Raw genomic sequence first — 14,296 nt, forward strand, 5'->3', positions numbered from 1 at the left:
AAATGGTTCTTCCAGGGGAACCCCCTTGAAATTGTGGATGACAAGCTAGGGCTTAACACCAATAATCATGCAAGCGATCGCCCATATCTTAATGAAATACAGATACAAATAAAAACAGCAACTGCCCAAGCATGCATTTTGCATGCAAAATACCACAAATTCTCTATGAGTCCGGTACTCACTTTTTATAAGCAAAAAGCCGTCTCAATTATTATGTACAGCATAGAAGACAGAGCATGGCGCCGGGAAAACTTCTGGTTACAAATAGAGGGATCCCTCTGGAAGAGAGTTTTTAAGCTTCCCAAATGCATGTGCATGTGCACTCTGAGACATGAGTTTGGTTTACACTCTAAATCCTATGTACATGTGGAAAATGTGTGTTTTTTTACAGAAAATGCATCATGCCATCATGGACTGGCACTTTATTAAATATCTTGTCAGATTATGTGAATAGTTCAACACACAGAGCAACAAGGTTGTGGAAAGCAAAGATTTAAGAATAAAAGTCAGCGGCTGGAATAACTGATGAGTTGTTGAAATCAAATCCAAACAATGCCAAGACCAAAATGTAGTACTCTGATTGGATTAACACCAGAGAGGAATGTTTGAAACGTCGACTGCTACAAGAACACAGATCCTTGACCAAAAACTTCTCCTCTCCAGAAACATATTTAATTAAATTTCCTGATTCAGAATACAGACACACATTTTTAAGATTCCGTTTGAACTTATGGCCTACTAAAGATGTCCTTGAAACACGCAGAATAACTGAGAGAGCAAAGCATATTTGCAGACACTGCCAACAACCTAATCAACCGGAGACTACTAAACATCTACTAACTTCCTGTCCAAACCTACTGAGCTCTCGAAATAACTATTTTTTATAAATGTTTTACTAACTACAATTCTGTTATCACACCTGAAGTACTGTGGCACGGTTTGTATAATGCTGAGCCCACATCCATGAGATTGACCATAGTGAGCTTCCTGAAAAATTTGAAAATGCATGAGTAGCGTTTCAACTAGGAAACGCTGTTACCTCATAATGTTGGTTTTCCAATGTTTTAATGTAGGTGATTTTATAACAATGCAATTGTTTTTATCAAATAATGTGAATATGAAATGTTGGTTTTACATTGGTCGTATCTTGCATTACTTTGCACTAATGTAAATGTGTTTATTTTATGATATTCTTCTTTTATATAGAGAGTTTTATGATATTTCTTTTGTATTCTAGGCAGATTTATCTATTATCAAATAGTTTTTTCTTTTTATATATATTTTTAAATTATTGTATAAAATAAGGTTCTATGTTTGAATTGTAAGGTTGAGTTTCTCTACCAAATCAGTAAAAATAAAAAAATAAAAATATTCTCTGCAACGAAAAGGGCGGGAATCTTGATATGAGCTAACTTTGGAATAAATACATTCTGAAGGAATAAAGAATCAGTAAAATCTGATCATTACAAATTAAATAAACATTGCGACAGAACACACCCTTGTCACAAACCTCTAAACGTCATTACTTTAGTGCCCAGAATGTCCTCATTTTTCAATCTGATGTTCATTGATGTCCCAGGATGAAACAAAATGGAAATTTGTAAAATACCACTTGATTTACCCCACTTTGACAATTTATTACAAAGTTCGGCACAGTCGACACAATCGAAAGCACACAAGAGGTCTACTGTGGCCATATAAAGCGTAGATTGATTCTAAATCCTTGCATGGCTTTGAAGCAATGTAACCAGAGACCCATAAAGAGAGGTTCCATACCCTATCCTAAAACCTGTTTGAACTTTGGTCAGACATCTAATCGTTTGTGCCCAATCATTAAGATCGTCCAATAAAAGTGACGCAAAGATTTTTGAGGATGTACCAACGATGCAATCAGCCTATAATTGGCTGGGTTTGAGCAGTCTCCTTTTTTAAATATAGGCACAATATAACAGGCACTCCATAATTTAGCAAATATTCCAAGAAGTGCAATGTTGTCAAAAGGTTTGAACAAAATTGTCGACCAAAGAGTAGGGTTATCTTTCATCACCAAATCTGGCAAACCATCAGGGCCCATGACATTTGACAATTTACCCTTCTTTATTTTCGTCTCAAAATCAGATTCTGTAGCATAACCCAACCGGGGACCTAAAGTGCTCGAGTCGTGTACCAACAAAGAGGAGCTCTAAGCCAAGACACTTTGAACCAGGAATAGCATCTGAAATATAATTACCTAAAGCAAAGGAAAAGGAAAAACACCAGGCATCAACACTGTTGATAAGGTGCCATAAAACCTGCAGTTTGAACTTAATGTCCCTAATATCCTGATTAGTTCTATAGGAACAAACCCAATTTCTGAACACTTGTTTGGACTTCCTTACCCTTGACCACACCTCACCAGAAGACTTCAGAATACATACTATGGAGCAATACCATATTTTACTGAATAGTTTTATCATAGACATGTCTACAAACAAATTGTCGCTTATGTTCTAGCCCATCGGTAGCATGGTTTGAACATACTGCTCTTGTGATTGAGTGCTCTTGAGCCTGTCTAACCATCATGATGACACTGTAGCCGTGGCCCAGAACCATAGCATTGGCTCAAGACCATCTAAAGCATCAGAAAGACAAGGTTGCTGATGGTGAGCCACCAAAGACTAAGCTATTTGAACGCATGGGCTAGATGCCAATCTCTATGCTGGCCCTACTTACCAATTGAGCACCCTATCATTAACTGAATCCTCTAGTACAGGCACGGCTGCCGCCGGTATTCATTTTTTTCCGGCACCCAGAAAAGGGCAATAACCGGGTCATTACGACCTTGCTGGACCCGGTAATTGCCTTTTTTATGGGCGCCGGAAAAAATTCTTCCCCATTCCCATTGAGCCCCAAAGGGCTCAATGGGAATGGGGAAGGTGGTAGCACCGGTGCCGTTAATGACGGTACCGGTGCTACAGTCCTGTTCGGCTCGCAGGCACCGCGAGCAGAACTCGTAGTATGGTAGTATGGTGGTACGGTAGCAACAGTGCCAGTAGCGATACCGGCGCCATTGTTGCCTTACCGCCATACTCGTAATGAGGCCAATGTGTCAAAAAGAGCCTTTTACTTAAAACACATTCTATTGTGATTTTGTTACACTATTGTCCTTAAAATTTCACAGAGTTGGAAGCTAAATTGAGCTGTGCTGGGTTTTCCAGATCTGGTGGCTGCATTGGTTTTCACAAAAGGATCACGATTTGGAGAGAGAGGATGTCACGAATCTCTATTTTAAAGGAGAAACACGTGAGAAATGATTAACAAATGATCTCAGGACAATAATCATTCCATGGCGCCTTCAGACCTCTGAAAAGAAAAGTGTGAGGCTTCCACGGCTTGAAACAATGCGTCAAGCCTGTCTCTTTTTCTTACCAGCAGGGGCACACTTTTCTTTCATGTTCATTCAGGGAGCAGCTGATGTGTGCCAAAGTTTGCATTGCTATTTTGACATGCACAGCTACGTCTTTTAGGCATACTTCAGCCCCCGCCCCTTCCTCTGTCATGCAAAAGAAGCGCCTCTTAGAAGGCACACATAAAATGGCAAAGCGTGCTGAGAAACCTTGACGGTTGATAGGAACTGAATGTTGCCTGAATCCCATGCTCACAAAATTCTCCTCATTTGCTGAAGCTCAATGTGCATTTCTTTGGGCCGGGATGAGCGGGTAGTGGGCGGAGCAACCCATAGCTATTCCAATACCTATTGTCTGCAGTGGATGGACATGCATTTGTAGTGACAGCTCTTGGCAAAGCCATCTCTTTCTTTACCTGAAAACCTACACCTATACTTTGGGCTCCTCATGGGACTTATGCCACATATGCACACAAAAAAACAAAAATGAATCATATATTTTTTTCTCCAGAAAATCAACATACTTTTAAGCGACATGTGAATAAGTTGGTTGAACCCAAACTTTACCAGGATGCTACATCGTCCGCCATGTGTCTGCTGATGTAATAGTACCCGCCTGTCACCCACTCTTGTCAGCAGTTCTATGGGTAGCCTTCCATTTTTGAAAGCCACAATCCGGTTCCGATTGGAGTGACATCCACCACCAGTTTTACACCACAAAAGTACTTAGGTCTGTGTTGTATGCCGACCCACCCAAAAATCGAACAGTCGAAAGGTTGATTTAGAGTGATCTAGTGTAAATCTCTAAAGCTTGCCCAATTGCTGGAGCCCGATTTATAATCTAGACACAGAAATTCAAATCAGTCCCAAAGGGCACTTACTGCAGATCACAAGAAGAACACACCGGAGGGACGTCATCTCCAGCAGAACCTGTTAAAGGAGATATATGGGAACAGAATTAATTAATGTTAAGAACGATTTGATACAAACGTGAAATGGAGCTCCTTGATGAGCTGGAGTCATGACTCCTGTAACAGCCAATCACAGTAAGAGCCCACCGCTAAAATGGTGTTGTGTGTTATCTGCCCATCTTTCCTTTCGTTGGTGCTCAGAAACTGCTGCAGCATCAAGAAACTATTCCAACATCAGTCCTCCAATGTTTCCCAATGAAAAATAAAACAAGACATGTTCATAATACTCATCGTCATGTATTTTTAATACATTGCCAGTGAGGGACTGTTTGTGATGACACCTGTTGCGGTACCTACGCACCCGGTTGATTTAGAAGGATTTGTCCTTGAGAGTTAAGGTGACGTTAGAGATCTTGCGTCGCACCAGGTTTAGCTACTACGGAGACGTAGAGCCCCTCCACTCCGTATGTGACAATATGTATTGGTTGTGTTGAGCTATACCTTCGTAGTGCGCCGAAAAATAATGGAATAGGCAAGTAGTTATGATCAGAGTTATAAATTCCTTTTATTTTTGTGATATTAGAGCCTTTGTGGATGACACGTGTTTCGGCAGAGCTGCCTTTTTCAAATCCAGGCTATATGGTTAGCTCATAGGTCACTGCATAATGCATGAAGAAGCTGATGTTCACAGGGATGAATCCCTCCTGGAGAAAAAAGTCCTCCGTATATTCGAGTGTCCTGTGTTTAACGCATTGGGTAAATGTATTTTTAATAGGATCTAAATCCCCACACACAATTGTGAGGGCTATCAGCCTTTCTATGCCGAGACGGTAGTCGTCCTATTATGCAAAGCATGAATGCAACAGTAGTTGAATTATGATATGCAAACTTGTATACAACTTCATTGGTATGTGCATGATGGACCAGCAGAAGTATCACGTATAAGGTAAAAAGTAAACACTACTTGTATCTCCCTTTCAAAGAAAGTTAGTGTAAAGGAGGGCAATACCTCAACCCCTGGACTCTTTCCAGGGAGAAAGGTCAAAAGGAGACATCACAAAACCCACTTTTTTAAGAGACTGGGGTATGTTATTTTGCATAAGAACATTCCAGACTAATCAGTTATGAAAATACTTATTTAATTATGGCTATATAACACTATGAAAAATGACTACTTGCATGGAATGTTATCACACAATACTAAAGTAAAAGATACATATATACAATCACGGGAGTAGGGCAAAATATATTACAAACTCATGCAAGGGAAGGTAAGTATTAGTATGCAGCACTACAGGTCCACAGAGATACAACACTAACTTTAAAAATCCATCCATTACATTGTTGGGGCCTTGCACCCAAAAGTGGGGAACACGTTAGTGAGGGGCTGCTGGAGACCAATGAAGAACTCCAAAGGGTAGAGGGCAAGTTATTCTAGCTAATAAAAGTGTCCCCAAAATTAGGAGTGCTTGCACAAGCAAGCAATGGCAAAGCTAAACTGTTGTAAACGTTTCTAAAAGTTACCAAACGTTTAAAAGGGAGTTAGGGGTTCAGGTAAGTACTGTTACAAATCACCCCCAATTCCCACCTTCAGCTCTGGTTCCTGATGCTCTGTGGTTGCAGGTTCAAGCACCTCTTGGTAGGTGACAAATACTGGCGCATGGTCTTCAGGTTGGAGAATGCAGGAGAACTCACTGCAGTGCCCCTCTCAGCACAGGACTGGATGTAGGAAAGCTGTTTTGGATGATGGCCACCGATGCACGGCGATGCAGGGGGACACACTTGTAGCGGTTGGACTTCGCCTCGTATCTCGGTTCCCCTTGATGCTGGAACCACTAAACTTGGCAGAGGTTGGTCTTGTAGCATAAGCTGTAAATTCCCCAAGTTCCAGGCCTCAATGCAGAACGGCGACATCTGCAGCACACTAGCCCAAAATCTGAGTTGGGGGGGGTTCCCCTGGATGATCCAGGGGAACGTCCAAGGTCTCTTCTTCCCAGGACTCTGAGCTGACATCAAGAATGGATGTTCCCTACACTCCAAGGGTCGCAGCTCCTTCGCAAGACTGCTAAAGATCACCTACAAGGCAGGGCTTTTCCAGGACAGCAGCAGAAGTTAGTCACCAGACCTTCTTCCAACAGGTCCACTGTCTCCCTACACATCTTGCAGCAAGATAGGATACTTGGCTCCTTTGTTTTTTTTCCAGGATCTCTGAAGAACAGGTGCAGGGGTCCTCTTCTTATTCAAAAAGCAGGTAAGAGGTGAAACTCCCACTAGCCAATCGAAGATCTGGCCCACACACCCACCCCAGCAGTGGTCCAATCAGGACCACTGGTGGCATAACTCACACATACCATTCAGACACACTGTAACCGGTTTGTGGATTGGGGCCAGACAGTCCTACACCACTTCCTGGCAGCTTGCCCAGGCACTGGAAATCCATATAACGGTTTTCCTGTCCTCCCAGGTCAGGAAGAAGGTTTAGCGACAAGATGGCCAAGGTACAAACAACAAACCTTGTGGCACGGCCCTGTTTGGAGTAGAGAGCCAAACACAGCAAGGCTAAATCAAAATACACCAACAAATAGCAAAAAGTAACTGCTGCCACCAGCTTGTCCCTTAGGCACACCTAAAGTAACCAAAAATCCTCTGAGTGTTAGTCTAGGACAAGACGAAAAGTGTACCCCATTGTACTGCATTGTAAGATGCATTGTACAATGATAAAAAGTTACCAAACATGATGACAAAGTAACAAGACTAAGGGAAGCAGTGTTTCACAGTTCTTATATCCTGAATGACATGTCAGTTTCCCCATGACAAATTAAAAAAAGCCAGTGTAGTCACTCTACTGCAAAAAACAGGTCAGATTCAAAAATAAAAGCAGAACGTTTGGGGGCCATTAAAAAGTGAAGGAAAGGCGCTGCAAAGAGAAAACTTTCCAAACAATGTGTGATATTCTTATAGAAATGTTGCCCAAACATCTCACTTTTAAAAAAATCTCACAGCTATAAGGTCCAGGGGAATCCCCTCCTTCGTTAAAAAGCTGAAATATTATCAGAGGGGAAGTAAGGACTTCAGTTCGGCCTTCTACCATCCTGAGATTTGATTTAATAAAGTATTTTATTTTGAACTTTAAGTCTGTTGTCTGTGTCTTGCTTCATGATGCCTTCACACCTATACCATTCCTATTAGCACTGGGGCAAACTTTGCCCATGTGCAAAAATGCAATGAGACTATGGGGGTCATTACAAGGTTGGAGGTAGCCATGGTGCTATTAGCGCCATGGTTACCCCCTTACCGCATAATGGGTCTGGGTTCCCTGAATGGGGAATTACCAGGCCATTCCAACCTTTGAGGACCCAGTATTTCCCCATTCAGGGAACCCATCCCCATTTCCATTCGAGCCCCCATAGGGCTCAATTGGAATGGGGACCATGCTAACAACAGGCCCATTAATAAAGGGCCCGTTGTTAGCATGCTGGTCCTTTAGTGGCTCCCACTAAGGGCGCCTGGTAAAACGAGCCACCCTAAGTGGGACCCGCTAAAGGACCACGTAATGCGGCGATAAGGGGTTAATGGCACAGGCACCTTTACCGGTGCCTTTAACCCTTCAACGCCAACCTTGTAATGTCCCCCCTATATCTTTTTTGCACTGGGGCAATTTTTGCCCAATTGCTTATACCATGCCAAACTACACTTGTCATGGCGCAATGTTTTTTTTAATATGTCCCAGTGTTTTTAAAAAGTGGGCAAACTTTACCCTGGTGCTAATACCATGCAACCTTGCACTTGTACCGAACAGTAGATTTAAGTATTTGGCCATAGCCGAATACAAAGCCGAATGGTTGCCTTTTTAATGAATAAAGTTATGATATGATATGATATGATAATTTATTTATATAGCGCCTATACACAATGTGTTTCAAAGCACTTCAAGGCAAGGGAGGGAACAAGGGAAAATACAGCCACATTCTTACAGGCCATGAAAAGTAAGGATGTGAAATTAACTATCGTACTCGGCCTTATGACATTTCAGATAGTGCAAGAGCTAAGACATAGATAAGGAAGGGAGGGGGGGAGTGGGAAGGAAATGGAAACAGACAGGCGACTACCGTACTAGGCCTGACGACATTTCTGGTAAAGCCGGATAAAAACAAAAGGTGAGGGAGAGGGGTGCAGAAAGGGAGGGGAGGAACAAAACAAGCGACTATCATACTAGGCCTGACGACATTTCAGATAGGTATGTAGAGAAGAAAAACACTTTGTAAATGAAAAACACACTCTAAAATATGTACATTAATTTTTTATTACATTTCTCTTCTTTGTTGTCTACAGAAGATGTTAATGTCAACCATGAAAAGAATACATTATCAGAAAATAAATCGTTCAATAATAGCACTGTTCGTATTTTTGTGCATTCATGGTTGTTGCTTGACGGCAGGACCCATTAACTAAGACTAGCCTAATTATAGAATGCATTTATGCAATCACTGCGGAGGAAGACTGGGATGGGTCTACTTGTACTCTCAAATGTTCCTTTTGGGCCTTCCAATCTTTAGCCTTCTAGCTCCAGCAAGGCACTCACACTCAAAAGGAGTGATTACGTCATTTAGCACCCTGCTGACTGCTGTAGTGCTACTGAATACAAACCTTTGGGATGTTAGAGCCATGCTTTCTACCTGTGGCAATGAGGCAACGGGTGGGGTATGTATGTGGTGTTTTGGGGCATCGTAAAAGACGGCAGCTAAAACTGTATAGGGAATGCTGGGTCCCCCATGGTTCTCAGCTGACCCTATAGGGAGGGGACGGTGCTGATTTTCAGATCTTTAAATTGGCGCATGCTTATATTTATTATTTTCTTAATTCATACATCAGGTAGAACAAGGGTGTAACTGTATGTTGTGCGCTCAACTTTCTTAAATCTTGTCGGAATGCAGCAGAAACTATACTTGAGGTTCCCCTTGGTGCCACAAATAATAATGTGTAGAGTAGTTGTATTGTATAGTTAAGTTGCGCAAACAGATTAATAAATCATAGTGTCCAGTACTCTATGAGTAAAATTCCAATCTCATAACAAACTCAATAATTATAGATGAAAACTGTCCAGTATGTGAAGAGTGATTTAATTCAAGTACAGCCGACACGTGTTTCGACCATCAGGTCGTTCTCAAGGCCAAGATGTTGCTGGGAGTTATTCCCTAGATAGTTTAGCGAGGTAGCTTCATAAATGTAGAGTAATTGTTGCAGACCTAGATCAAAATGCCCCAATCTGTGGCAGCAGGAAAATTCCTCCCAACATTAGATTTAAAAAAGAGGGATATTTGTGTAATAATGATGAGGAGATACAAGTTACAAATCATAGTTTCCAGTACTCTATGAGTAAAATTCCAATCTCAACTCAGTTGGGATCTCAACCCTTCAAAAGATCACAAGGTATTGGAACCTTGTTTTCATAGAAAAATATATTCTCTTGAAAGACCAGGCTAATGAGCAGCCACCTTATTCTGCATAAGGCAATTGAGCCATCCTTTAAGTGGGCATTTTTCAAGGACTCTCTATAAGAGGCAAGAGTCTGCATGAAACTCAACAATTACTCTACATTTATGAAGCTACCTCGCAAAACTTTCTAGGGAATAACTCCCAGCAACATCTTGGCCTTGAGAACGACCTGATGGTCGAAACACGTTTCGGCTGTACTTGAATTAACATTTTCTCATACATGGAACCTGCTTGGCATCCTCCTGTTCAAATGGGCGTGGGTTCCTGGCCTCCTCAGGACAGGCATTCTCGGCCTCTGATGCACCACCCAGACTTTGGCACAGGCCAATCGCAGATAAGGAGTTCGTATTGCCCGGGACTTCACTCACAGGTTTGTATGCCTACACTGTTTTATCATTGTATCTTCTAGTTCAGTATCTCCTTCATCCAGGGTATGTGAGTGTGGGGGAGAGCCTCCAATAGAGTGCACTCAGACGCGTTTCCAGTGTGATCTGTTTCGGGTTACTAGAGAGTTCCCACCGCTATCCATGATCATGCTTCCTTTCATGGAGACTACAGCCCATGGCTTCATTTTTAAGGGCATGCTTAGCTTGTGACAGGGATTTTTGGGCACAACAGCACCTGATCACCACTCTGTAGTGTCACTGTGTTGGCACCTCTCCTTACGTTCTTTCATGTTTTAGCTGCTGCCTGCTGTTGTCTCCTTTGCTGGGCATCATCTGTAGCAACCTGCTGTGACCTGTGGGATGGGATAGCCCTCTCACCTTGCGGCCCAGCAGGACCCATGCAGTTGCACCAGATGTACACAAAAAGGGTAGATTTACCATGTTTTCTCTGAAAATTGATCAAATCTTTGAGGGTTCGCGCCTCCTGCTAGAGCAAATCAAAATACTTTATTCAGGACGTGCATTAGTCTCTCCACATCTCCATTGTCACACAGCCACACCGGAGTGATTCTTCTATGCACAATGTCATTGTTTTCCACAAATGTGTGTAGTTCGCTGCCGTTCAATGGTTGCTCATCTTCAGAACAAACTACCTCGGGGAAACGGTGGTGTGCACATTTCTTCTTGAGCTTCTGCAGGGCGACTTCGGCGGATGAGGAGGATATGCATTCTACCTCACAGGAGTTGGGAGAACTCATCCAGGATGACAAGAAAGTGCTGATCAGTTAATATTATTCATATGTCCAGGCTTACGCTTTGCCATGGGGACAAACTGCGTTCTGGGGTTTCTTTCTTTGTCAAAGCCCTCCACTCTAACTTCAAAATTCTGGAACCCATCCTTTTCCCTCAGCTTTGTGGGCCCCTGATGCCCACTGTGCATGTGGCTCATTACTTTGTCCACTAGGCAAGGATGGTGATTCTGGAGTCCTGTATTACGATGCTTCCCTTTGCACAAGACAGGTCCTGTCTACTTCTCCCTAGACATGGCAGAGTGGTGGCCACATTGGATCAGGTATACCTTCCAGCATCCCAGTCTCGCGTGCCTCATTATTAGTCGGAGGCAGCCATCTTTCTCTGTGGCAATAGTGATCTCTTGGTCAATATGGATTTAGGAACAGCTGCAGTGATAATGGTGTTGACATGAGCTTCTTCTGCTGTGGCCTAATAAGCAACCATTGCTTTGGGTTGTTCCAGGGGTGTCGAGATAAGAAATCCACCGGGGTAACACTTCCTTGACAATAGCACAAAGTTATATTTTTCTCTTGAAGTTACAGAAACCAGCGTTCTATTATTGCAGATGGGCATTGTGGCAATCCTTCCATGATGGGAAGCAGGGCTTATGGTCTGTGATTAAGACCACAGGCCGACCGAAGACATACAAGTGGAAGGGCCGGTACCCCTACACAGCTGCCAATGATTGATTAACATAGTTTACCATAAGGGCCATTACTTTGTCTCCTCTGGTTCATTTTATCGATCACAAGACTACTATATTGTGTCTTGGGAGCCTGGGATGAATAAAGTGCATCACAGGGTCCTGTATTGGAAGGGGTTTCCAGTCATCTGTACACAAAACAGGTCGTTAAAGTCTTCATGCCCTCTGAAATGCTGGGTGAGCATGGCCACAAGGTTCTTGGATGAAGTAGCAGCCAGTGGGTTGTGTTTTATGCATGTAGGTCCATGCTCCAATAAACAGGTGTCAGGAATTGTATATGTGCCTCTGCTGCAGGGCCCTGCTTCAGTGGTGGCCAGCTCCACAAACTCTCCTTCATCGCCAGTTGTTTGGGCATGCGTGTTCTGAGCTCAGGGCGTGCTGGAGCAACACATGACAAAGGAAGCAAGCAAGGAAGTGATGTAGAGAAACCGGAGTAAAAGGGAAGGAGGTAATGAGAACACTTCTGTATACACGAAGGGAGTAGACAGCCTTCAGGGCTCCAGCAAAAGCAGCTTTTAACAAGCAGACTGGAAAGCATGCATTGAAAGTCCCAAATGAAAGGGCTATATTGGCATGTTAGAAGACTGCTCACTGCCAACATGGGTGTGGTGTGTGGCCCATTCAACTGTGGGCCGTTGCCCCTTTAAGAAAGAGTGCTGCTGGCACAAGAGCGGCAGTGCAGCAGAGCCCCAGGAAGTGGCAACTCGTGTCTGTGTCATTATTGGTTTCGGTTAGCCGTGTGACCACAGCCCATTGTCGCAGCCCAGGCCTGGGTGCCCCCAGAGCCAAGGCTGTCATCGCTGGGTGCCCCAGCCACGGTACGTCTGTCCGGTGTTCCGGAAGTGGCAGGTTGCCCCCCGGCGTTCCGCTCACTGCGAACCCTGCAGTGCACATTGGTAAGCCGGGTGCTCCCGGTATCTTAGTGTGACCCGCCCTGGTGGCGGGCCGTTAACAATGGAGTCAGTAGCTGCGTCCTCTCCTGAGTCTCAGGCCCCTTTCAACTGAAAATGTTTAAAGGTTCTGATGCTGTCCATGGTTAAGCGGGATCAGGACCTCGACCAAAGTCCTGATCCCATGACACCCACAACGCGCAGCAGGCCTCGAAAGCTTAGAAGCCAGATGCTGATAAAGGTGCAGTTCTCTTAACATAGTTGGACTAGTGAATTTGATAGATCCACGCGGGCCAGAAGCCGTGGCCTCCCAAGGAGCAAAGGCCCGCTTTGCATTTCGGCTCTGACAGTGGTGGCAAGATGGAGTGGGAGCTGATGAGGTGCAGCAAGTATGTTTAGGCATGGTATACTAGAGGAATACACTTGGGGGGGTGTGGGGGCGGGGTTGGCAGGAATGCAGGCTTGTATTTTTCATTTTAAGGTGAGAAAGAGTTGTTGGGAGCCAAGCAAAAGAGGAGAGAGAGGGTGACAGGAGACCAAGTAGGTTTTAAATGTGTGCATTTGTGGAGAAGCAAAAGACACAAGAGACAAGCGAGGGGGGCAACACGAGGCAAGCTATTGGGCTTGTCCTACACAACATAACATTGCTGCAGCTTCGCTCTGAACAGCAGGCATATATGCCGCAAGTGGAACCCATTGGCGCAATATATTCTCGTTGTTCACTGCTATCTACAATCGAGTGATTTAATTGCAGAACATTCACCGCGCAAATGTTCAGTGCAGAATATTAATCACCAAGAAATTGACCTGTATATTTACTGTTGCTGCCATTGCTATTATTTCCCCTGTTCCCTTCCCATTTAGCCTTGTTGCGCTTTGAAACCCAATGCTGTTGTATAGGCGCCTAGCACATGCTCAAAAAAATAAAAATAAAATATATATACAATGCACAATTTTAAAAGAAGATACAGATAGCAAGTTTGGGAACGGGGGCTCCGTTTTTAGGGGTGGGACTCATGCCGGGCTGCAAAGTTTTTCCCATACATTTTGATGCTGCTCTGAATTTACAAACAATGAAAATAAAAAAAATGAAACGTTCGAGGATGAAATTATCAATGGTAAATACCATGGAACCCTAGAGTTGTGCCAATGCCTGGAATTACATGTAATTAATCCTTGTAGCTGACTGACAGTGAGTGTGCATTATGTATCAGTATTCCCAGTATTTCCTGGTTACACTTGCCCTGTTGCTGCACATCCATGTACATAGCTGAGTGTTTTATATATAAATCTGTGTGTAAAGGTGTGCCCAAGATAACACAATTAGAATAATTCTCAATGACGGAGGATCAGGTGCACGTCAAAACCCAGCTTTATTCAAACCACGAATCCAAGCCGGGACAGCAAACAAGCACATTCGTTCTCATAGCTCTCAGCTCTTTTAATGATTACAAGCGAGTTATGTACCAAAACTGCGCCAGCAATGACATCACCTTACAATATCAGTTTACAAAATCTACGGGCAAGTTGGGTTGGTTAATAGTCCAAACTACATATGGGATGCATAAAGATTAGTTACTTCATTGGTCACTGTCTATCTGATGGCTCTGCCTTGACCCATCCTACTACTGATACCATTATTAATTCATCATTACAGGGACAGCTAATTGGTTGGCATTCACCATCATAGGTGGTGTGGCAAAGGGGCATCTTATTGGTTGGCATCTAACTTA

The 14,296-nt window shown here is 43.4% G+C and overlaps 1 protein-coding gene across 1 annotated transcript in view; it reads right to left on the reverse strand.

The window, feature by feature from the left end:
* LOC138472397 (neutral phospholipase A2 ammodytin I2-like) overlaps positions 1–14,296 on the reverse strand; it is a 110,161-nt gene that overhangs the window by 64,572 nt on the left and 31,293 nt on the right. The window contains exon 3 of the mRNA XM_069610533.1: positions 4,267–4,315. Within this exon, the coding sequence (XP_069466634.1) occupies positions 4,267–4,315 (49 nt within the window). The remainder of the gene's footprint in view (positions 1–4,266; positions 4,316–14,296) is intronic.

The sequence above is a fragment of the Ambystoma mexicanum genome, chromosome 8 (assembly GCF_040938575.1).
Source record: "Ambystoma mexicanum isolate Mex_15411 chromosome 8, UKY_AmexF1_1, whole genome shotgun sequence".
NCBI classification, from domain to species: Eukaryota; Metazoa; Chordata; class Amphibia; order Caudata; family Ambystomatidae; genus Ambystoma; species Ambystoma mexicanum.